Source organism: Lucilia sericata, unplaced genomic scaffold, assembly GCF_015586225.1.
Source record: "Lucilia sericata isolate MDLA Ls3-8-SP2 unplaced genomic scaffold, ASM1558622v1 Contig000116F_arrow, whole genome shotgun sequence".
In the NCBI taxonomy this organism is placed as follows: Eukaryota; Metazoa; Arthropoda; class Insecta; order Diptera; family Calliphoridae; genus Lucilia; species Lucilia sericata.
The window spans coordinates 362,110-386,317 of NW_023994148.1; the positions used below are offsets into that span (position 1 = coordinate 362,110).

General features: G+C 31.2%; 8 protein-coding genes across 10 annotated transcripts; 4 read left to right on the forward strand and 4 right to left on the reverse strand.

Annotated features, from left to right (window-relative positions):
* Window positions 1-2,568: 2,568 nt before the first annotated feature.
* On the forward strand, window positions 2,569-4,958 carry LOC119600539. Its single transcript, XM_037950803.1, has 2 exons — window positions 2,569-3,548; window positions 3,618-4,958. Exons 1-2 carry the CDS (start codon window positions 3,222-3,224, stop codon window positions 3,789-3,791), a joined length of 501 nt encoding a protein of 166 aa, XP_037806731.1. The 5' UTR covers window positions 2,569-3,221; the 3' UTR covers window positions 3,792-4,958.
* A 147-nt stretch (window positions 4,959-5,105) lies between these two features.
* LOC119600538 (mediator of RNA polymerase II transcription subunit 17) lies at window positions 5,106-7,720 on the reverse strand. Its single transcript, XM_037950802.1, has 4 exons — window positions 7,502-7,720; window positions 6,081-7,424; window positions 5,592-6,015; window positions 5,106-5,489 (listed from the first exon to the last, which is right to left on the reverse strand). The coding sequence occupies exons 1-4, from the start codon at window positions 7,594-7,596 to the stop codon at window positions 5,406-5,408; spliced, it is 1,947 nt and encodes a 648-aa protein (XP_037806730.1). The 5' UTR covers window positions 7,597-7,720; the 3' UTR covers window positions 5,106-5,405.
* A 2,882-nt stretch (window positions 7,721-10,602) lies between these two features.
* Window positions 10,603-11,815, forward strand: LOC119600524 (RNA-binding protein 42). The gene has a single exon (XM_037950787.1). It carries the CDS (start codon window positions 10,732-10,734, stop codon window positions 11,674-11,676), a length of 945 nt encoding a protein of 314 aa, XP_037806715.1. The 5' UTR covers window positions 10,603-10,731; the 3' UTR covers window positions 11,677-11,815.
* Window positions 11,816-11,889: 74 nt separating this feature from the next.
* On the reverse strand, window positions 11,890-13,252 carry LOC119600527 (transcription initiation factor TFIID subunit 12). 3 transcript variants are annotated; one of them, XM_037950791.1, is made up of 3 exons: window positions 13,093-13,252; window positions 12,390-12,609; window positions 11,890-12,327 (listed from the first exon to the last, which is right to left on the reverse strand). In XM_037950791.1, the coding sequence occupies exons 2-3, from the start codon at window positions 12,570-12,572 to the stop codon at window positions 12,007-12,009; spliced, it is 504 nt and encodes a 167-aa protein (XP_037806719.1). In that variant the 5' UTR covers window positions 12,573-12,609; window positions 13,093-13,252; the 3' UTR covers window positions 11,890-12,006. The 3 variants fall into 3 exon arrangements, with proteins under 3 accessions (XP_037806719.1, XP_037806718.1, XP_037806717.1); XM_037950790.1 differs by having other exon boundaries at window positions 12,390-12,961; XM_037950789.1 differs by having other exon boundaries at window positions 13,215-13,233.
* Window positions 13,253-13,845: 593 nt separating this feature from the next.
* Window positions 13,846-15,013, reverse strand: LOC119600525 (heme oxygenase 1). Its single transcript, XM_037950788.1, has 2 exons — window positions 14,686-15,013; window positions 13,846-14,610 (listed from the first exon to the last, which is right to left on the reverse strand). Exons 1-2 carry the CDS (start codon window positions 14,810-14,812, stop codon window positions 13,904-13,906), a joined length of 834 nt encoding a protein of 277 aa, XP_037806716.1. The 5' UTR covers window positions 14,813-15,013; the 3' UTR covers window positions 13,846-13,903.
* A 473-nt stretch (window positions 15,014-15,486) lies between these two features.
* LOC119600554 (zinc finger protein 676-like) lies at window positions 15,487-17,385 on the forward strand. Its single transcript, XM_037950860.1, has 3 exons — window positions 15,487-15,788; window positions 15,850-16,373; window positions 16,439-17,385. The coding sequence occupies exons 1-3, from the start codon at window positions 15,624-15,626 to the stop codon at window positions 17,307-17,309; spliced, it is 1,560 nt and encodes a 519-aa protein (XP_037806788.1). The 5' UTR covers window positions 15,487-15,623; the 3' UTR covers window positions 17,310-17,385.
* Window positions 17,386-18,826: 1,441 nt separating this feature from the next.
* Window positions 18,827-21,191, reverse strand: LOC119600537 (zinc finger protein 616-like). Its single transcript, XM_037950801.1, has 4 exons — window positions 20,566-21,191; window positions 20,337-20,511; window positions 19,915-20,258; window positions 18,827-19,777 (listed from the first exon to the last, which is right to left on the reverse strand). Exons 1-4 carry the CDS (start codon window positions 20,802-20,804, stop codon window positions 18,889-18,891), a joined length of 1,647 nt encoding a protein of 548 aa, XP_037806729.1. The 5' UTR covers window positions 20,805-21,191; the 3' UTR covers window positions 18,827-18,888.
* A 260-nt stretch (window positions 21,192-21,451) lies between these two features.
* LOC119600536 (zinc finger protein 91-like) lies at window positions 21,452-23,804 on the forward strand. The gene is made up of 4 exons (XM_037950800.1): window positions 21,452-21,714; window positions 21,782-22,179; window positions 22,246-22,800; window positions 22,866-23,804. The coding sequence occupies exons 1-4, from the start codon at window positions 21,577-21,579 to the stop codon at window positions 23,740-23,742; spliced, it is 1,968 nt and encodes a 655-aa protein (XP_037806728.1). The 5' UTR covers window positions 21,452-21,576; the 3' UTR covers window positions 23,743-23,804.
* The last annotated feature ends 404 nt before the right edge of the window (window positions 23,805-24,208 follow it).

The following is a 24,208-nucleotide window of genomic DNA, read 5'->3' on the forward strand; positions in this document are numbered from 1 at the left end:
TAATCTGAGCTTAAAATTTCTTCACTTTAGGATACGAAATATTAAAAACCTAATGTATTTAAGAATCTTTGAGGCCACAAGCTTTTATCTGTAATGAATTTAATACAAATAAATAAAACAGAAAAACCAGACCTAAAATTGTATGTATTTTATTTAAAATTTAGAAATTGTTTTTATTCAATTTCAAAAAACTTTTTTGTTTAACCAAATTTAATTATTACAAATCATCAATTACATATAAAAATAATAAAAAAAAAGAAATATCAATAAGTTAATCTATTATTATAATTGTACAAAAAAGTTTAATTATTTATACAATATGTTTTTAAATAAAATAATACATAAAAAATATAAATTATATATAAAAAATATACATAACTAAACAAAACTAACATTATTTACTTATAATTTTATGTTTTTTGTATTTATAAATGAAAACTATATTTTAATATTAATATTTTTTTAAAAAAATATTAAAATAAAAACTTTAAAAAAAGTTATAAAAATAAAAAAAAAAATTGTATAAGATTTTTAAAATAAAATAAACTGTTTTATTAGTTTGTATTTTAGCAAAGCAAAGTCTAAATAATTTTATAAATGTTTCTTTTAATTCAAATATTAATTTTCTTTTCATATAAACATATTACAATATACTTTTCATATTAAATCAAAAAAATATATATATTATATATACAAATATTATTTAAAATATATATTATACATACTAATAATAAATAATAACAATTTCTATATATACAATACCTTATATTAAAAAATAATAATTATAATTATTGAAATAAAAACAAAAAGTAATGGGAATTTTGCTAAAAGTAAATTATTATTTATAAAATAATATATACATATAAAACAAAAATAAACAATATAAATAAAACAGAAAATTTAAAAAAAAATTGCAAAAGAATTTTTTGAAAAGAAAAACCACAACCCCAAAAAAATTAAAAGCAAAAAACGGAAAAAACAAACTTAAATAATAAATAAGTAAAAAATATAAATAAAATTAAAAAAAAAAACATAAAAAATTAATTATAATTAATAATTTAAATATAAAAAAATGTTTAAATAAGTATTTTAGTGTTAATTATACAATTAAAATAATAAAAAAAGGAAAAATAAATAAAATTAAACAAAAAAAAAACTTTAAACATTACACACACATGAAAACAACATTACACCCGAAAAAAACAACAAACCACACACTCACACACAATAAGAAAAAACAAACATAAAATCTACATGTAAACAAAAAAAAAACTGAATTGACAGCAGCCTCTCATAATGATGTTGATAATGAAGTTAATGTCATTATTATGATTTTTCATGCAAACATACAGAGTTCATACATACAACATACACATTTATACATACAAACATATAAATATTCAGCTAGCACAACAACAACAACAACAACAAAATACAATGATAATGATGTTAAACAACATTGATAATGATGACGATGATGATGAATAAATAAGTGAAAGATTGAATGAATGGTCATACAAAAATAAATAAAAACATAAAAAAAAATGAATAAAGTTTTAAAACAACAACAATATTTGTAAAAAGTAAAGAAAAAAAAAACGAAATGGTGTTTTATTTACACAAAAAAGTGGAAGGAGGAAGTAAAAGGTTAGCAAAAATGTCGTCTTAGATAATCAACTTGGTCAGCAGCGAAAATTACCAGTTTATGAACTAGTTTATTGACTGGTCGATGGACGAGTTTAATGACTAGTCTATGGCTTTATCTATTGACTATTCTTTAGACTAGTCGATTGTTCATTATATGGACTAGTCGATTGAATATTCTAGTCTATTGACAAGTCGATTGACTATTCCATGGACTTGTATATAAACTAGTCTCTTGATTAGTCTATTGACAAGTCGTTTGAACAAATCGATGGACTAGTTTATTGACTATTCTATAGACTAGTCGATTTTCTATTCTATGGACTAATCTATTGACTAGTCTATAGTCGATTGACTAGTCTATTGACAAGTCGTTTGACTATTCTATGGACTAATCGATTGACTATTCTATGGACTAGTCGATTGACTATTCTATGAACTAGTCGATAGACCATTCCATGGACTAGTATATACATAAACCAGTCTCTTGATTAGTCTATTGACAAGTCGTTTGACTATTCTATAGTCTAGTCGATTGACTATTCTATAGTCTAGTCGATTTATTATTCTATGGACTAATCGATTGACTATTCTATGGACTAATCGCTTGACTATTCTATGGACTAGTCGATTGACTATTCTATAGACTAGTCGATTGACTATTCTATGAACTAGTCGATTGACTATTCTATTGACAAGTCTATTGAAAAGTCGTTTGACTATTCTATGGACTAGCCTACTGTCTATTATATGAACTAGTTTATTACCAGCTCTACAGACTAGTTTACTGAATAGTCTATAGATAAATCTCTGGATTATTATATAGACATATCGATAGACTATTCTATGGACTAGTTCTTTGGACAAAATTTTAATTTTTTGCGAAAAATCGATTTTTGATAGAAAAATGCTGTGAGAAATATTTAAAATAAACTTTTTCTTTAAAAAAACCACATTGAAAATCTTTAATACAAATGACTCATAAACATCCTGCTCCTACACATTAAAGCTAAAAAATAACATAAATTTATTTACATTCCTTGCTTATGTTGTGAGTGACCCTAAAATTGAAGTTATAACATTTGTTATGTGGTTGGCAGTGATTGAATGAATGTCAATATAACGATATTTTTTTACAGTTAATTTCGTTGTTGCTATTTTGGTCAAATTTGATTAATGAGAAACAAGGACAAACAACAAAACCACCCTTAAGACACACACACACAACTCAAAACAAAAATAATGAACAAAAATAGCGGTACTCTACTAACAACAAGAATTAAAAATAAACCAATTAAAAGAGAGCAGAAGAAAACTACACAAAATTTTAACTACAAAAGCAAAAAAGTTAAATAATTTTAACAAAAAAATAGTAATAAATAAAAAATAATATAAATTTAAAAAAATAACAAAATTTATTTTATTTGCAAACTGTTTTGTGTTTAAAAAAGTGTAAAGTTATTAAAAGAAAACTAGAAAAATCAATATTGGAAAATAACTGAAGTGTACAGTAACAATTTTCTATTAAAATGTCAAAAAATCTTTAAGGTTTTGTAAAACTAATATGTATCTCAACAATGAACAGCGATGAAATTATTTTAAATTCAAGTTTAAATAAAACAACCAGCATGAAACATCACACTAGACATAGTTTTCATTTAAGTGAAACAACCATTGAGGAGGAAGAGTCGCCACCAGAAAATGATAATATGCTGCCGCATTTGAAACGTAATACACCCATACTCTTCTCCACCAATCGAGGTTTACATTTAAGAACCACAACTACCGCTAACACAACAACACCAACACCCCATACTGCTAATTCTACGTGTAGTCATAACACCTCGCGAGCATCTGTAATAAATTCCTCCTATAATATGACATTTTGTGATTTAGAAAGATGGGTTAGTTTTCGGTTAATTTTTTTATGGATTTTATTCTTTAATTTGTAATATAATTCTTTGTTTATCTAGAGCACAAATCGCGCTAATACGATTAGCCTGGAAGATACTTTTACCATACCTAAACCGCCTGTAGTACCCTCATCTGCTGCCTCGGGTTCTTTGGCCTCTAATAGTTTACGCTTTTTACCACACAAATCTACATCGGTTCGTTTTAATGGCTACTCAAGATTTGATGTGGAATAGTTAAAAGAGAAACTGTTAAAACAAACATCTTTTTAAGAGTTTGTGATATATTGGGTTAATGGTTCAGTTAAAATATTATGCATACCTAGCATAAAATGAAATGATTTGTAACTTGTGATTTGTCTAGACTACATAATAGCGTAGACTAGTAAACAAACTAGACTGTAGGCTAGAATGGACCAGTTAATAGGCTTGGCAATCGACTAAAAAGCAGACTTGGTAATAGACTATGCAGTAGACTAAACTAGACTAAACTATAGAGTAGTCAATAGACTTGTGAACTAGTCCAATAGAGTAGTCAAAAGACTAGTCTATAGAGTTGTAGACTATTCTATAGAGTAGAAGATTATTCTATTGAGTAGACTATTCTATTGAGTAGTTCCTAGACTCTTCTATAGGGTAGTCCGTAGACTTTTCTATAGAATAGTCCGTAGACTAATCTATAGAGTAGTCCGAAAACTAGTCTTTAGAGTAGACAATGTAGTTGGCTATAGAGTAGTCAATAGACTAGTTTATAAAGTAATCAATAAACTAGTTTATAGAGTAGTTAATAAACTAGTTCATTGAGTAGTGAATAGACTAGTCTATAGAGTAGTCAATAGGCTAGTCTATAGAGTAGTCAATAGACTGGTCTATAGAGTATTAGACTATTCTTTAGAGTAGTCCGTAAACTAGTCTATAGAATAGACAATATAGTTGTTTAAAGACTAGTCTATTAACTACTCTATAGACTATTCTATGGAGTAGTCAATAGACTAGTTTAAAGAGTAGTCAATAGACTAGTTTAAAGAGCTGTCAATAAACTATTGTATAGAGTAGTCAATAGACTGGTCTATAGAGAAGTCCATAGAGTAGTCAATAGACTGGTCTATAGAGAAAACCATAGAGTATTCAATAGACTAGTTTATATAGTAATCAGTAAACTATATAGAGATTCTAAACTATAGTTTATGTAATAGAATATCAAGCAAACATTTTTTTATAAAACACAAGTAGACATATTACAACAAGCTAAATCTAGATAAGTCTTTGATACTTCACAAATGTCCTAGAACTATATACCCACCTATATCAAAATCAACCAACTATATCAAAATCACAAAACAAATGTAGAATATCTTCCAAGAAACATATAATTGTTATTTGATATTAAATTGTATGAGTGAGAGATCGAAATCAAATGTAATTATAACAAACATATCTAATATTTTTGTAAATTCTCTAAAAACAATTTTTGTAAATAGTTATTTGTAATTTAAATGCAATATTTTTTTTAGTTTTTTAATACAATTATTTTATAAATAAAAAATAGACACTAAAAATTCCTGTTTTAACGTTCTGGTTAAAAAAAAACTACTTTTAAACCGTCCCTCGTTGTAATAAACTGTGAAATTTAACAAATTCTGTCAAAATACCAGGCCAACAGATTTCGGTAGCAAGTATTTCCTTTTAAATTTTTTTGTAAAGCCTAAAAGTAGTCTTTAAAATTCAGTTTCATTTATTTTACTAGCTTAACAGGGTGCATCATAAATGAAAAAAGTAATTATTTTGGAATAAAATTAACTCGAAACAGAAAATATATTATTTTTTATTTTTTATTTATAATAATTTAACTTAAGCTGAACTACTATTGAGCGAAGCCATTAAAAATTCCATTTTATTAAGAAAACTTTTGCCTTCGATTTTATCGAAACGCACCTGTAAAGAAAAAACAAAGAGAATTAAAAATATTAATTAAAAATTTAATAAGAAATTAATAATATTTCAGAAATTTATGATTTCTAACGAATTATTACTAACCTCCTTAAAATGACCACCTAAATTTTCCCAAAATTTTTCAGGCACCAAAGGATTTGGGAAGAAATCCTGTCGCGGACTTTTTGCTATATAAACTTTAACATCCATTTGTGATTGTGTGCAGCGTATTTGTACCGCTATCATGCGATCACTATTGGGAGAGGCCAAAAGGCAAGAACTGGCATTGCCTAGTGGTTCAACTTTACCAATACCCAAATGATTACTATTTGACAACACCTGCCAGGCCATACAGCGAGCCAAATTCAAGAGACAGGATATTTGATGAGAATTAATTTGACAGAGTATTAAATCGCGCAGTTCTTGCGGTTCGTAAGACAAATGCATAACACGACCATCACGACAAATAGCCTTAAGGGAACGCTCGCGTACATGGATGACCAGGGAGGTGCGGTTGATGGTGTCGTAACTGAAATTAAACAATGTTGATGAATGAATATTAATGTTTTGTAAAATTAGTTTTTCTAGACTTACCCATGGGTCACAATATTAATTTTAACACATGACATAGTCGGACTAGTCATGGCATTCCAATGTGATACAATCTGAGGATCTTTAACATCTCTGGCCAAAGTATCGAGAACATATTGCGTACGTTTGCGCATAAAAATATGTTGAGCTTGAGCAATTATTTGCTCCAGAATTGTTTGATATTTTGTCATTTCAACCAGACTTTGACGATCGGATGCCATGGGTCCAGCCAGCATACGTTTTTTGCTTGGACCCAAAGGACCACTAGCCGGATGCGGAAAAGGATGGTGGGAATTTTTATGATGAACCTCACGCAGCAGTTGATGTAGTGAATGTTCTAAAACATGATCGTGATCATGATCATTTATGGGCGTGGGCTGGTTACTATCCACTGATGTGGAATGACATAAAGAGATGATTAACTGTATGCCGGGTAAAAGTGTGGCACGAATTTGATTGCCTATTACAACATGAGGTATGGGGGCCTGCAGTTGTATGGCCTCTCTAGCCAGCTGGCTAAATAGTTCCTTGCAAAAAAGCACATTTTGTGCATCTTCAATAGTCTTTTGCCAGACACCACCTTGTTGTGTTGTATTAGGACCATGACCCATTAAATTCACCGTAGCGGTACATAAATCCTCCTGATCTTTTTGTGTAATAACTTTAAAATAAGCCACTCCTTGCAGTTCTGCTGGTACTATAACTCTTAAAGCGGAATTATTTTTTGGGGAAGGATTTGGTAGTCCATTATTGGCGCCTGTGGTGGTCAGGGAAGTAGAAGTGCCAGCTGCTTCCTCATCGGCTACATCTTCCGCTTTAGTGACCTCAAAAGTGCCACTCATCCCAAATTTAGAACCGGCAGTGCGATAACTTAAGTCTCCTATAATAGCATTCGATACCTTTTTCAAACGCCAATTTTGCCTTAAACGCAGCAATTCTATGTGAAAATCTGAAACATTACGATTACGCTGTTCTGTATGGGTATTCTTGAGACGTTCTGCCCCACTTAATAAAATTTGGGCGGCCTGGTTGAGGGCTTTTTTGCGACTGTAGACTTGAATAATGGCATTATTCTTTTCTGTTTCTGTATCTGGCACAGGATCCAGCACAAGATAACGTTTATCTTTAGCTATTGATATAACATCCGCCAGGACACATACTTCTGTTAAGGCATCATTTAGTTTGTTGCGCACTGAATCCCAAGGCCATAAGCTGGGCTGAAATTGGGCATCTTTGTCGGCTTCATCCGCTTGTGCTTTTTCTTCTTTTTTCAGTTCTTCCAAAGAAGTTTTGCTAAAATCTATTTTAGCTGCACATTTTTTAAGGGTTTCCGAGAGTGTCGGTGGTCTGTGATATGAAAAATAGCCATTTTTTTTTTTTGTAAATTGAAAACTGTTGCTTTTGTAGCTTGTTTTTTCACTTACGGTTCATAAATTTCAGTGCCATCATAACCAATTTCTTGTATTTTACTTTCACAGGTTGTTTCTACCGAAACATTAACAGAATTTGTAAAATTCATAGTTTTAGTAGGAAATTATTTACAAAAAATAACTCATTTATTTTGTGACTGCGGTCAAAAACAATTTTTTCATACAAAAAAATAAAGTGCAAATGCTTGTTCTTCTTCAAGGCGAATTGATTAATTTAGGGTTCATTCACAATAATAGGTTATCACAAGTTGGCCAGATTGTTAAAACCTATATTAATTTTTTAACACAAAATATAATAGATCTGGTACTTTTTTCAAATTCGGCCCCTTTGGGGAATTAATGGGTAGAAACTGTAATTTGGTACTTCTTTTGCACCCCATGTATCTTTTAAACCAGAGAACATTCAAAAAATAATTTTGAATCCTTCATAACTTGACGAACAAATAAAAATATAAATTTAGTACTTTTTGGATATTCGGACGTTTAAGGGGTGAAAATTGTACCCATTTTTGGTACTTTTTTATAAAACATTGTTTTTGGTTTATTAACTTATACATATGAATACATAATAACGGGCTCCCAATACGATGTTGCAACTGGTACTTTTTTGACTTAGAACTTAGAAACATCCCTACAAGAACAGTGACAGTCATTTGACCGGTCATTTGACTGACACTAGTGAAGGAAATATCGATCACTGCGTAGAACAAAGTTTCTATCAAGTTCTTAAGGGCAATATGAAAAATTTGATGGAAACTTTTGTGTACATGTGATCTTGCATCTCCCTTTCACTTATGAATTCTACCGATTTTAAAACATATATTTGAGCTGCTCACTCCTTTGCTTTTTACCAATCAAGGATGATGGAAATGTTAGTCACGATTGACTAATCATTCTTTATGGATATATCCATCACAGTTGACCAATCACACTTGATGAATTTATCCGTCAAATCTGACGGCTATGCCAATTTATAATAAAACACAATTTATTAACATTTTAAGATATATATTTTTAATTTTATTAATATACATAGTAAGCATATATATAAATTAACTATCACTTCACCATTTTACATACCTCACAGAATGTAAAATCCTCCTATGTTCCTTTTAATTTGTGGAAATAAATTGTCTGTAAAGAAATGCATATAAATATTGAAATATAAAAATTAAAAGTAAATATGTATTCATATTACCACAGATAGATTAAACTCCAAAGTGTATATTCTCAGCTCCACTTCCTGTACCGTTTTTAAATTACAATAAATCTCTTTATTTTTAATAATTTTAGTCTTAAATTTTTTAATTTTTTGCTTTTTGATCTTTGGCTTTCACTGAAATAATTAATTTATGCGACGAAAACACAGTAACAGTCAAATGTAGTTGTTTCACTCTTTCATATGCAAATGAAACCCTTTATCACACATTGAGTACATCACAGTCATTTTACCGGTCATTTGACCGTCATTATTGATGGAATTATCCATTAACTATTTTTTTTTAGCAATTTTTAAAGAAAAATGTTGTAAGTGTGTTAGTAAAATCATTTTGTATGTGTTAGTTTCGGTCATACATTTCTTGTAGGGATGTAATTAAGCACTTGAGAATCTATAAAAGTAGACTTTTTGGTACTTTTTCGTTCTTCAAAAGGTACTTTTTGAGTTTTCTATTTTTCGTTCTTCGACTGGTACTTTTTGAATTTTTTATAATATTGAACCTAGAAACATGAATTTAGGAATGTACAGCCCGGATTAAGTAATAACATATAAAAGGGAACTTTTTGGTACTTTTTCGTTCTTCAAAAGGTATTTTTTGAATTTTCTATAATATTGAACATGGAGTAAGTGAGAACATATAAAACGGGACTTTTTGGTACTTTTTCGTTCTTCAACTTGTACTATTTGGATTTTCTTTTATAATGAACCTAAAAACATAAAACTAAGCAATCAGGGACTTGAGTGAATGAAAATTTAAATTGGAGTATTTCTGGTAATTTTTCGTTCTTTAACTGGTACTTTTTGAATTTTCTAAAATATTGAATATATAAACATAAAATTAAACACGCAGTATCCTAATTGAACGAAAATTTATCTCGCTTACGTCCACTAAAATAGGAATAGTCTTCCTTTAGAGTTGCGAGTTTTCATACATTCTAATAATGTTTTCAAAGTGAAACTTTTGGAATATTTTTCAATCTCTTTGTGATCCCTTTAAATGATGTTGTTCTGGAAGAACTTTAACATCCATGTAAACATTTTGGGTAATAAACTGGGGGACTACCAATGAGGGGAGCGGAACCTCCCATATGAATTAAATACAAAAATTCGTTTATCTGGGAAACTAATATAACTAAATTCTTCAAATTTTGCACGAACAACTTTAATATTCATCTGAACATTTTGGAGAAAAAAGGGCGGACTTTCATCTGGGGGGCTTGGCACTTCCCATATGAATTAAATACAAAATTTTGTATATCTGGAAACTATTAGATTATTCAAATTTTTCATAGATTAAATTAAAATCTTAATTAACGTTCGGAATAATTGGCGAAATTGCAATAATTTGCGTGGAATCTCCCATATGTAAATGGAAAACCATTGTAGTTAGAATCATCAAAATTGTTAAGTAGGCTTCTTATTTATATTGCTTTTAGGGTAGCACAGCACACTGGGTGTAGCTAGTAAATAAACAAATAAAATATCTTTGTTTTTACGTTATTGATCATTTTCTTAATGCAAAATTTTTTAGAAACTGATTTTCTGCAAGATGTTTTATATGGAAGATAGGCTTAAATATCGGCAGATCCTAGTAAAACTTGGAGAAAGGATTTGTTTTTAATTTTTAAGAATTTTTTATTCATCCCTGCATAATTTCTCACACAACTTTTGAGCTTGCTTTGTTTTGTTGTTATAAACAATATATTTGCTTCCAAAATCCTACTTTCTGATCTCTCGGATTCCGTTTTTATTTAAAATCGTTGAAAAATTAAAAACTAAACGTAGTTGAAAACTTAGCCGGCTTACAGTCGATTTTAAGCCGCCGCCGACATATTTAGTGTCAGTCGCCGCCGCCGTTAATATTTGTCGGCTCAGGGCTCTGAATTGATATTGTCGAAAAATCTGCTGTCAAACGTTTCATTATATTCGCTGGTAAATTTTTTGATAAATATTTTAAATTTCATAAGATTTCCGCAATTAATACGAATTATTTTGAATTATCAACATGGGAACAAAAAGAAAAAATATTGAAGATGAATTGTCACGTTTCGAGGCGGAAATCTCCAAACCAGCTTCTGCAGCTACAACCACACGCAATCTTTTCGTACCCAACCAGGTGAGACCTATAATAGCAGCCAATACCTACAGCCAGGTACAGCAGAAGCTGCAACAGCAACCCACTACAACAGCTGGTGCTGTGGTAGCAGCACCTCCTAATATACAGCCTAGGTTAACAGTACAACCTCCACCCATACCGCCACCTGCATTCATGCCCACTTTTGTACCCACACAAGCGGTAAAGACTGCTGCACCCGTTACCACCACTCCAGTAGTGTTAAGCAGTGCGCCGAAGTTGTATCAGAGTCGGCAATCGGTAAATGTTCCCTCGGTACCGGTGGCCATGCCCATAGATGTTAATGCCATACAGTTTGATGTTACACAAAAACTAAAAAAATTGAAAGCCGAAAAATCCGGACCAAATCCCATAGCAGAAGAAGCCATAAAGGCTGCAAAGGCCTCCTCGGCTTTGCAGTCGTTCCAATCAACCGAAAAGAAAAAGAAAGACCGTAAAACGGTTCGCATAGCTGGTGGCCAGGTGTGGGAAGATGCCTCTTTGGCCGATTGGCCCGACGATGATTTCCGCATTTTCTGCGGTGATTTAGGTAATGATGTCAATGATGAAGTTCTAACACGCACATTTAACAAGTATCCCTCGTTCCAAAGAGCTCGTGTAGTCCGTGACAAACGTACGGGAAAAAGTAAAGGTTTTGGTTTTGTTAGCTTTCGTGAACCGGCAGATTTTATAAAAGCCATGAAAGAAATGGATGGCCGTTATGTGGGCAGTCGCCCCATTAAATTGCGTAAAAGCTCATGGCGTCAACGCAGCTTGGATGTGGTCAAGAAAAAGGAGCGTGAGAAACAATTGCTACTGCAGTCGTTTAATGCTTAGTGATGTTTTATAAACATTTGGCTCAAATATTAGAATTAGGCTTCAATTCAGGTGCATATTTTTTTGGCTAATAAAAAAAATTATACATAACAGTAACATTTCTAAAAAAACTAATAAAATCCTTGAAATTTTTGATGAAAATAAATATATAACTGAGTTTCATTTATAATCAATTCAATTTCTTTAATCTCTTAAAATTAAAACAAAACTGCGTTTATTATGTAGGTATTAATTCTATAAAATATGCATTTATTTTCCCTATACGACGACAAAATTAAATCTTATCAACTAATAAATATTTTGTATATAAAAACAAAAAGTAGTTTTTGATCAATATTTTTTAATAGTTTTCCGTATTAAAGCCAAACGTTGTTTATGGGCTTCTGTAATGGCAGCACGTTTATATGGTCTTAGTTCATCGGTGCCAAAACCAGGAATCCACATATTCCATTTTCTCTCCAAATGTAATTGCACATCACGCACCTCAACTTTGGATACCTTACGATGTTTGGCAAAGGCACAAGTGGCCTTGACGGCATCTTCAACAAAATCATCAGCTATTTGCAGCAATAACTCTTCGACATCTTCATCCAGTTGGGCAGTGGTATCCACTTCTCGTACCAATTCCAAAAGACGGGCTTTTGTTAAAATCTGCCAAATTTGTTTTGTTATAAAAGCTTTTAATTTTTTTATTTAATTTGTTTAATCATTACCGGTTGACTTTCGGGTCCCGTTAAAGGTTTTGCATTGGTATTTGTTGTATTTCCCGAGGAGGAGGTTGATGAACCAGTATTATTTGTTGTGGCATTGGTAGCACCACCAGCTGCTCCTCCACTTGTACCAGTTGAATTAGAGTTATTGTTGGCCATGGGACTACTTTGAGATGGTGATGCCATTATTATATCTTGAGAATCGTCACCACCAGCACCGTTACTATCAAAATTATTAAAAATATCTGACATTTTGTAGTTATTTGTGTTATAAACTTATTTAAACCAAAACCGTTATTGTTTTATAAGGGATTTATTAAAAATAGGAATGGAAATCAAAACTTTAAGCAATTAAAGGAAATTTTTACTAACAAAATAAAGTGCACTCATATAGAAAATAGTACAGGTGGAAAATTAACTAGATAAATAGTGTTTGGTTTGATTTCATTTAGTATTGATAGGTTGGATAGGTGGTGGTAAGGTGTTCAGGTGATATATATATTTTTTTGGTAGGTATATAGAGATGTTTGGAAACAAAAAGCAATGGGACCGTATGTTTTGTTTAAATAAAAAAGCTGAAATATGTAGGGTTTTTATTGAAAAAAGAAAAAATGTTAAATTATAAAAAAGGAATTAAAATATTTATAAATCTTGATTGCTATGTAAGGTGGAATAAACAAAGGTAAATTAATATTTTCTATAATACCTTAACTTTATATGTGTATAAATAGTTGTTTGAAATTTAATAACAAATTGGTGTTTACTTAATGTTTTTTGTATTTTTTACAAAAAAAAAATTAATCGTAAAAATTCTATAATGATGCTTACACTTTTCCACGAAAATATAAACTGACATTAATAGTCTTCTTCATTTTTTAACTGTCATTCACTTTAGGTTGTTAACAAGTCAGGGTATAAATTGAAAACTGTTTTAAAGTTGCCACTGGTATTTTGAAAAAAAAAAAAAACAGTAAATATAAAGCGGGCAAAGCATGATGGACTAATGGAAATGTGTAATAATGAGAAATATGTTAGTGAAAATGTATTAATTTAGTTTTTATTTAAAATGATTTAAAGGATGTAAATATAATATATCCAGAAAAAATCGCCAAAATGCACATAAAGACATTTTATTTGGCATCTTTGATTGTTGACATTAAAAACAAATGAAACAGAGCCGGAAAAATCTCTTTTTTACATTTATTTACGGAAATGGTCTTATATGAGATCTATAACGATCAATAAAAATATTTTTTTCAAAAAATAAACTTTTGCATATGGATCTAATTAAAAAAATTCAATTAAATGCCCATTGAAGCTAGTACACAGAAAATTGTATGATTACAAGAAAGTGTTATAAACTTTAGTGTAATTATGGAAAAATTAATATAACTATAATCGTTTTTGTAGTTTTCTATATCGGCATAATTTATTTTAATAATTTTTCAACTAAACTGTATTTGTTTTCAAAAAATTTACAAATTTATTTGATTTTTTTTTTTGCAATTAATATATTTTTAACGTCTAGCCAATTTAATGGCCAAATAAACTCCCACAACAAAGACAAGAACAATAGCTAATTTACGTAAATTAGCACGATTTACACCCTTAATGGAACGTACGACATCACTATTAAATAGAAAAACATTTTTACTTTCCTCTATAAAATCAGCCTTCATTTGTTCATCAAATTTGCCATAGTTATCATTTAAAACTGTTCTTAGTTTGTTTTTCAAAACGGAAATCTTTTCCGGAAAATAAGTAGCAGCACAACCATCAGGACATATATTAACTTGTGCTGGCATAGGGCGTGTTGTTAAATCATCTGGATCTGAAGGTTGTTCCAACTGTTCATCATTTTCCTCTTGTTCTACAGTAGTATCTTTACTGCCTGGCCATAATTTACGTGCTACCATACGTTTCTTTTGCAACAATTGTCCTCCGGACATTAGAGCCATATACATTTGATAGGCATAAGCGAATAGCAACATTTTATCAGTTTTATTAACCTGTTCAAGATGATCTAAATATTTACGTACCGCCGGACGAATTTCATAATCATCTTTCCAATTTTCACCATAAAAATAAGCAAAATCCTTTTCAAATGCTGCTGTACGATGAAGTTCCTTGGGTAACAGTTCTTCGGGAAGGTGAGTTTCGAAGAACTTATAAATCTCATAAAAACTTAAGAGACCATCATACCAAACAGAATCATCAGATAAAGCTAATTGTAAACAAAGAAAATGTATAAAAAACCAAGTTCATGACAAAGAAAATTTATTGCTCTACTAGAACCTACCAAATGCAAATTTAGCATTAACCAAGACATCACTTAATTTATGGACTTCTTTTGTAGCGGCTCTTAATTCTTTGGTAAAGGTCATGTCAGGCTCAGATGCCTTATTATTATCCTCGGCTGTAGACATTTTTCTTGGATATTTTCTGCTTATTTATATATTATAGAATATATCTTGTTGTTTTCAATTATATTTTATTATAATAAATGAATTTCTAGCAAATTTAATTTTAAATATCAACTCGAATGGTGTATTATCTGCGTATTATTTAACTAGAACAAAAAAACAAAGTCAGTCAACTTTGTGTATAATACAGAAAAAAAAGTTGTGAGAAAAATCATAACAAAAAAAGTAAAGAAAAGAAAATAATAAGCAAAACAAACAAGGAAAACATAACAAATGGCAACACAACAAGGTGCATCTAAACAAGATAGTGAAAATTTTCTATATATGTTTGAGCAAAAAAACAAAACAGCTTTTAAAATAAATATCTTCACCTTGTATAGATTTGCCTTATGTAATAAACAAAAATTCAGTGTTAACCAGCTGTCTTGAAAAAATCGCTTATTATAAAATAGATATTAAAATTTTTCATTAATAATAAAGCAAGAAATTTTGAATCGATTCAATAATTTTTAATCATGTTAATCCCGGAGCGAAAGAAATTAAAAAATGGTTCAAAGAGCTATTATAGAAGAAACAAAAAAATACCCGTTAAGCGATTTTTTATTCCTTTTTCTTGGTACTGCCATATTAAAAGAAAACTTTAAGAGGGAAAATCTCTCTAAATGCCTTGCTTATAGTATGGCAATATTTTTCACAACAATTTTATTGTTTACATTTTTCTTCGTGCAGAATTATTTTTTTAATATTGGCAAAATAATAATAATAAATAGAAATTTTTAATTTTTTAACCTAATAAAGTATATATCACAATTAAATGAGTCCTGCCAAGACTACGGGAGCCACACAAATAAAATCACAAAAATGTCGCTGCTGTACAAATCCATCTTCCAAGTTTCTTGAACTGGACTCGGCCAGTAAAAACTGCGGAACAACAGTTAAAACCTACAAGGATGTTTTATATGAAATAATGAACATTAAAGTATTTGCTTTTTAATTACAACAAATTAATTATTAATAAATAATTTTTGTTATTTCCACAGGTTTCCCTTAAGCAGGAGAAATGTTTGACGCAAAAACTTTGCCAAAAATGTTCCACACAATTAAATAATTGCTATAAATTTGTAGCACAAGCTAGAGAAGTCTACGAGCAGTATTTGCAAACCCTAGATGTGTTAGGCGAGCTGGTGGACGAGGAGGAAATTAAAGATGATTTTGAAAATATACCCGAACCGCTTATAGAAGTACCCATTGATTTGATTAATGTGGAGAAGAGTGCTGATCTTATAACAAAAGAAAGTCCCTTGGCTAATGATAGTAGTCCTTTGGCGGCTGATGAAATTAAAACAGAACCTTTAACATTGGAATGTGTGGCTAAAGCAGAAGAATTTATGAATATTGATAACTTAGGCAAAGACAAGGATATTAAAGAAGAAAAACCCGAATATATAGATTATAATGGTAGTAACAACACTAATAACGAGAAAAAGGATAAAAGAAATGATTTAACCTTAGAGCAATTAACACCAGAACCCACAATAGATGCTGCTATACACGAGGAAGAAAGGTTTGTATGAAATGTAATCAGCTGCTGTTAAAATATTGAATATTTTTTGTTTTCCAAATCCAAAGGGAACACTTCGATACATTTAACTCTGATTCGGAAGATGATGAGGATGCTGAAGATCCTATTTCTGAAGATGATTTTGATAAAGATCTTTCTAAAGCGCCTATAGCCATATCTTGTGATATTTGTCATAAGATCTATAAAGACAGAGTAGCTCTAAGGACCCACAAACACTATACGCACATGCCCGATGAAAAGAAACGACCATGTCCCTTGTGTAGCTTCAAATCTAGTCGTCTTTCCAATTTAAAGGTACACATTGGTGTTGTACATGGGGCCGATAAGGTAAAGGAGATTTTCAAGCCGGTCGATGATAATGGTGTACAATTTCCCTGCTCTATTTGCCAACAAACATTTCGTCGCAAAGACACTCTACAGAAACACATCAAACGTATTCACCAAAATCCCCAGCCCAAGGAACCACGCATAAAGGCCAAAGTTCCCAAGGAAAAAGAACGTTTTCTCTGCACCTATTGTGGTGGCTCATTCCGCACAAAATACGGCCTCAGTCGTCATGTGGTTATACATACCGGCGAACGTCCCTTCCCCTGTGAAATTTGTCAGAAAACCTTTAAACGTCCCGAGGATTTACATATGCATCGTATAATTCATAGTGATGCTAAGCCACATCAGTGTTTACAATGTGGCAAGGCATTTAAACGTTCCGATAAGCTGAAGATACATATGAGAGTCCATTCGGAATTGCGTCCCTATAAGTGCAATGAATGCGAGAAAACATTCAAATATCCCAATGTCTTAAGTACACACATGCTTATACACACCGGTCAAAATCCGTTTCAGTGCAAAACTTGTGGTGAATCATTTTCCTTAAGGTCATCATTTAATACTCATTGTTTAAGAAATGGTCATTTGTAATGAGCTAAACGAGAAGAGGATGTTAGAGTTAAGAATAATTTATAAGATATTATTATTATTAAGAATAAAAAAGAAATTAAGGTAAAACTTATAATAGTGTATTTTATTCTAAATTTTATGAAACCATAAAAAGCTAATAATTACAATTTCAGAAAGATTGCTCTAAAAATAAAAGAACATAATACTAGCAGTCATGTAACTCAATTTTAATCCAAAACAATGCTATTATCGATGTGAGATATATCATTTTGGACTATCTTAAGATCGCAACACAGTATGTGTGTTCGCGTACTCGTCTTGATTGAAAGATTTTACAGATTTTTTATGTCCTCTTGACACTTATATGGGTCTTAATTCGGAATTAACCCTCATGAATTTTTATTTTAACAACAAGTTTAAATGATTTACCACATTCTAAACATCGACACTATGAATGACACGATGTAATTGTAAATCTTTTAAACGTTAAAAAGTCTTACTACACATTTCACAAGAAAATTGCTGAGTAAGTACATAACCCTCCAATGCACACTTGTAAGTATACGATTGTCCACAGTAGGTGCATAGAAAACTATCTTTATTATTATGTTTTTAGGCAGTGTTTTTGCCCACATGTAGTTTTAAGCTTGATGTATGACTTGCTTTGTAAGCGCATGAAGGACAAGGTAGTTTATCTTTTTCTGGCATATGTTTATAACGTTCACTCCATTATCTTCTTCTACATTCATCTTTTGGTATGTTGAAAAGCGTACCATTTTATGATTTACTTTTTTATGGCAAAGGGAACAGTTAATCATTTTTGTCTAGTCCAATTGTAACGTACAACACCCATAGTCTATCACAAAGTCCTTCAGAAATATTTTGTTTACAAAAAAATAAACATGTAAACAAAACTATAGATAATTTTGACAGATTCACCTGGTTGGTTTTTTATTAGAAAATGTATAAAATTTCATTTTAATAAATTTGCAATATTTTAAATAGATTTGTTGTGTTTACGTTTGTTATCATTTTATTTTTGTTTACCTTTGTGAATTTTGTAAACAATGCACACATATTAAAGTTGCCAGACATCTTTTTTTAATATAACACCGTTAAATATGGTATTTTTTTGATATTTCAATACACATGAAATTGAAAACTACATACATAGATCTGGCGCTGCAAGGAACTAAATAAGGAATATTTATTAGATTTTATTTAAATGCAACGGGTTTCCGACAACTCTTTGTTAAAATGCTACATTTCTATGCTTCAATATTATGTCAAATATCTGTATATTTGAAAAACCTAAAATCGGCTATGGATCCTTTGGGATCATTATTTTTCATAAAAAATGGATTTTTATATGATAAAACTAAAATCTTTAAATAGCGATTCAATTGGGAAAGTAGTTAACATTTGTTATCACTAATATTTTCCATCAGAACTTAAACACACAGTTGACGCCGTCGGATGGAGTACAAATACTCACTTTTTGGATAATAAAAATCAAGAAAAACGATGGATAAGGCAAGCAGTCAGATAATCTTAGTTTCTTTATTTTATTTAAAACTAAAATATTTCTTTTGATAATATTTCACTTTACATGACCATTTTTCAAACAGTGATTATTCAAAGATGTTCTTAACGAGAAGGCTTCACCACAGGTTTTGCACGAAAATGGTGTTTGTCCCGTATGTATATGCATATGTGTCCTCAAAACACTGGGATACTTAAAAGTCTTTTCACATTCTTGACACTTATATGGTCTTAATTCGGAATGCACTCTCATGTGTATTTTTAATTTATCAACACGTTTAAATGCTTTACCACATTCCGAACATTGATGGGGTTTCTCGTCACTATGTATGACACGATGTAATTGTAAATCCTTTAGACGTTTAAAAGTCTTACTACATATTTCACAAGAAAATGGACGTTCGCCGGTATGTGTAAGTATATGACTTTCCAGACCGCATTTGGAACTATATGATTGTCCACAGTAGGTGCAAAGAAAACGTTCTTTATCCTTTGGTTTAGGTTTCTTATGTGTCGCTTTTTCTTCTTTGGCCGGTTTATTATTATGTTTTCTTCGTACATGTTTGCGTAGACTATCTTTACGTCCATAGGAGCGAGGGCATAAATTACAAGGATATTTTTTACCCGAATCCAGTACAGGTTTAAAATATTCCTTAACTTTATCCTGGCCATGTACTAAACCCATGTGTACTTTCAAAGCTGAGGAACGACTGGCTTTGTAGGTGCATAACGGACAGGGTAATTTATCTTCTTCTGGCATATGGGTATAACGTTTGTGTATTTTAAGAAATTTCTCATTTCTATAGATCTTGTGACATATATCACAACATCTAGCTAAAGTTTCATCATTTAGATCCTCATTAATATCTTTTAACGACTCTGGTTCATCACTTTCTTCATCCTCTTCCGAAGAATGATCATCCGAATAGGAATTTTGCAACAAATCTCTGTTATAATAGAAAAAAGTATTATTTTAATACAAAAGGTATGTACAACTTTGTCACTTGTATTTCCATGTTTGGACGTGTTGGACGTTTTTTTTTTTAGCAAGACCATCGATTTTTTTATGTAATAACCAACATACCTTTCTTCCTGAGACTCCTCATTGTGGTCGACAAACATTGGTAAAAGATTTTCACTTTCCTCATTTTCCTCTTTTATATTCATATTACATTCAATATTTAAAGGTTCAACTTTTAGTTCTTCATGTATTTGTTCCGCAATTGCTGTTTCAGATATTTCTATTAACGATTCTTGTAAATGTTCAATATTTTTAATATCCTCTTGAGTAGTCTGTTGTTCAACTATATCAAGATATTCGCGGGAAACTTTACAAGCCTGCTGTATAAATTTATAGCAAGTTTCTAATTGAGCTACACATTTCTCACAGATTTGTTGTGGCATATTGATTTCCTGATATGTTGTTAACTATAAATAGGAAGCACATCATGGATAAATGTTTTTAAATTAATATTAAGAATAGGTAATATTAATATTAACGCTTACACTTAGTTGTATTATTTCGTATAAAAGATCCCGGTAACTTTTTTCTTTTCCTTCAGTTGTCTTAATGAAATCATCAAGTTGTATAAAGCGTTTCGAGGGATTTGAACAACAACGACAGTTCTCATTGTATTTATTATTCTCATCTTGTGACAACATTTCCAAATTAGTTTCCTCCCTAAAAACTATCTTTTTTAAATGGATTAAAATACATTTTTTATGAAACACTTACGCTGTTAACAGATTCTCATGGTGTACAAAAGGCACAGCATTCGATGTTAAAGAACATTTATTTAACACTTTTATAATATCGGAGGATGAAAAGTGATCGGCACATATACGAGAGTTTGTTGAGAATTGAATACGGCAAATTTCACTCCACTTTTTTCTTCTGCGTTCATCTTTTGGAATGTTGAAAAGAGTACCATTTTCAGGGTCTACTTTTTTATGGCAAAGGCAACAGTTGCGCATATTTATCTATTCCAATTGTAACTTATAACACCAATATTTTTTTGCAAAATTCTTTAAACATCTTTTGATAATTGGTTGAACAATTTAATAATTGTCTCAGAAACTTGAATATTTTGTTAAAAATATTCAATTTGTTTTGCAATTTGTAAACATAAACAAACAATGGAAGATTATTTTGACAGATTCACTGAACCACAAAAAAACAGCTGAAATAATTATCATAAAAAGTCTTGATATTGTTTAGCTGTATAAGTTATTAAAGTGCTGATTTTATTTTAAAAATTTTTATAAAATTACATTTTAATAAATTTGCAATCATTTTTATAGATTTGTTGTGCTTTTTCGTTTGTTATCATATTATTTTTGTTTTCCTTTGTGAATTTTGTAAACAATGCATATTAAAGTTACCAGATCATTTTGTAATATAACCCTGTTAAATATATAAAAAGATATTTCTCGTACATTTGTACAGAAATGTTTCAATCATTTTTTACATATTGCCTTTAAGAAACTGATAGGAACTTTGTTCTACGCAATAGGATATGTTCTCAGTAGTGTCAGTCAATTAACCGGTCAAATGAATGTCACTGTTCTTATAGGGCGCAAGGTATGCCTTCCCCTCTTTATAAAGGTTTATAAATAAGCTAACATTTTACAGTGAGTTTAGTATAAAGAAAAAACAAGAATTTTTGTAAACACAAAAAAGCTTAGATTTCCTATTTAATTGCAAAAATATAATTTCATGTTCTTAATTAATAAATAAATCTTAATAATGACTGAAAATCCGATAAAAAAGTGTAGAACTTGTCTTAAAAATAGTACAAAATACTATCCACTTAACAAATATGTAGTAGGATGCAAACCAAAGGCCACCTATGGACAGCTATTAAAGAAGTATGCCAATTTTGAGGTAGTTTTAAACAAATTAAAATTTTAATTCTTATTTTTAAAACAATGTATATTTTCTTATAATTTAGTGCCCTTCCCGGGATTATGAGCATTACATGCCACAATATTTATGTTTATTATGTTGCCGAGATTTGAGAAACGCCTATGGTTTTATAAGACAAGCACAATATTGCAATAATAAACTATTAAATGTTATAGCTAAACAATTGTCTAGTCTGCAGGAAAAAGCCATCATATTGCCAACACAAGGAAGTAAACTGGAACACCCACTTACTATCAAAAAGGAAAATAATAACGACGAGGGCAATAGCATGGCAAATCTACAAGATAACGTTTTGAATGAGTTTAGAATAGTAAGTACAAGTGCTCTTCTGAAATCAGAAGTTTTGGAGGAAACAAACGAGGAGAATGAAGGAGCCATACAATATTATGTCGATGAAATTGAAGATGAGGAATTTGAAGGAAGGTAAGTGTTTAGCAGTTTGGGTATACTATTACGATTAAAACAAATTTAAAATAATTTTGCTTCTAGCCAACAAAATGACCATAATAATACCATAATAGAGTGCTCCTCAACCTCTAATACAAATAACACAGATACAGCTTCAATTAAGGAACAAGACGATATTGAAATTGATACCGTCTGTCCGATATGTGATAAAACAATTAATAGACAAGATAATTTAGTAACACATATGCGTACACACCATGATTTTGAAGTGCCCAGAGAACTTTTAAATTTGCAAAGATTAAACCAACAGGAACAAGTGTATCCTAACAAATGTACAAATAAAACGAAATGTTTAAAACGTGTGAAAAACATCAAGCAACGAACTAAAGAAAGAAAACAGATCCCAAGACGTTTGGATAGAATTCTGAAGTGTAATTTATGTGACTATACGACAAGACATTATTCAGCTATAAGTTTTCACCATCGCTCAAAGCATGGCTCAGAAGATGACAAATTTAAATGTAAATTTTGCCCTTACACGACTTTTAGAAAGTTTAGCCTAATAGCGCATGTGAAAAATCAACATAAAGAATTAATAAAAACTCTTAAAGCAGATGCTGATAACAAGGAACAAGGGTAAATATTCCAGAGTTTTATATATTTACATTAATTTTCAATAAATGTTGTTTATTCAATTACAGTGAATCTCTAAATAAGGATGATAATACCACTAATCCTGATGTCACTTCTAGCGATGACGAAACTTCTTTAACCCAAAAACCTGTTAAACCTTTAGAAACGCCATATTTTAACAACGAAATGTTGGAGGAAAAAGAAGCCTTAAGTGATGAAATGTTTATAAGAAATATTTTTAATATTCAAAAGCGTCAGGTGAATACATTTTCTACCAGATCTTTACCCCGACGTTGTGATATATGTGGCAATATTTATAACAATTATCGGGCTCTCAAGACCCATCAAAAAAACGTACACATTTCCGAAGAGAAATATAGCTTATGTACTCATTGTGGTAAAAAGTTTAAAAAAGCAGCTAATCTACGAGTACATATTAATAATGTTCATTTGCCCAAAGACTCGAAGGAAATTAGTAAATCATCAGCACCGGTTGCACCCAAAGAAAAACGTTTTATGTGTACAGAATGTTCTTATGTTTGTGCCACCATAACTACATTAACTATTCATAGAAATCGTCATCATACTGGTGAAAAACCTTATAAATGTGACATTTGCTCTAAATCATTCTTTATTCCATACGATTTGAAGATACATCGTTATTTACATACCGGTGAAAGGCCATACAAGTGTTCTTATTGTTCGAAAGGTTTCCGCAACACTGCACAATTGATAAAACACAAACGTGTACACAATAAGGAACGTCCCTATAAGTGTAAGGATTGTGGCAAGAGTTTTACACAAGCGTATAATTTAACATTGCATAAGAGGGCCCATTTAAAAGAAAAGAAACTGAATTGTACGGTTTGCGATAAGATTTTTGAAAATCTATCTGAATTGAATATCCATCGTATAAATGAGAATCATCCGGATGTTGATACTTAAATTGTAAATTCAGATTTTTTATTATTTGTTAAAAAAAAAACTTAATAAAATCTTCATATGTACGGGAGGGGGAGGAGGCCGACGGGGGAGGAAGAAAGGGGGACGCCGGGAAAAGAGAGGGGAGGGAAGGAAGAAAGGAAAACGGGAGAAAAAAGAGCGAGCGAGCCAGCGAGCGAGGGGGGAGGGAGGGAGCGAGGGAGCGAGCGAGCGAGCGAGCGAGCGAGAGCGAGCGAGCGAGCGAGCGAGCGAGCGAGCGAGCGAGCGAGCGAGCGAGCGAGCGAGCGAGGGAGAGAGCGAGCGAGCGAGCGAGCGAGCGAGCGAGCGAGCGAGCGAGCGAGCGAGCGAGCGAGCGAGAGAGCGAGCGAGCGAGCAGCGAGCGAGCGAGCGAGCGAGCGAGCGAGCGAGCGAGGACCGAGGACCGAGAGAGAGCGAGCGAGCGAGCGAGCGAGCGAGCGATCGACTATCG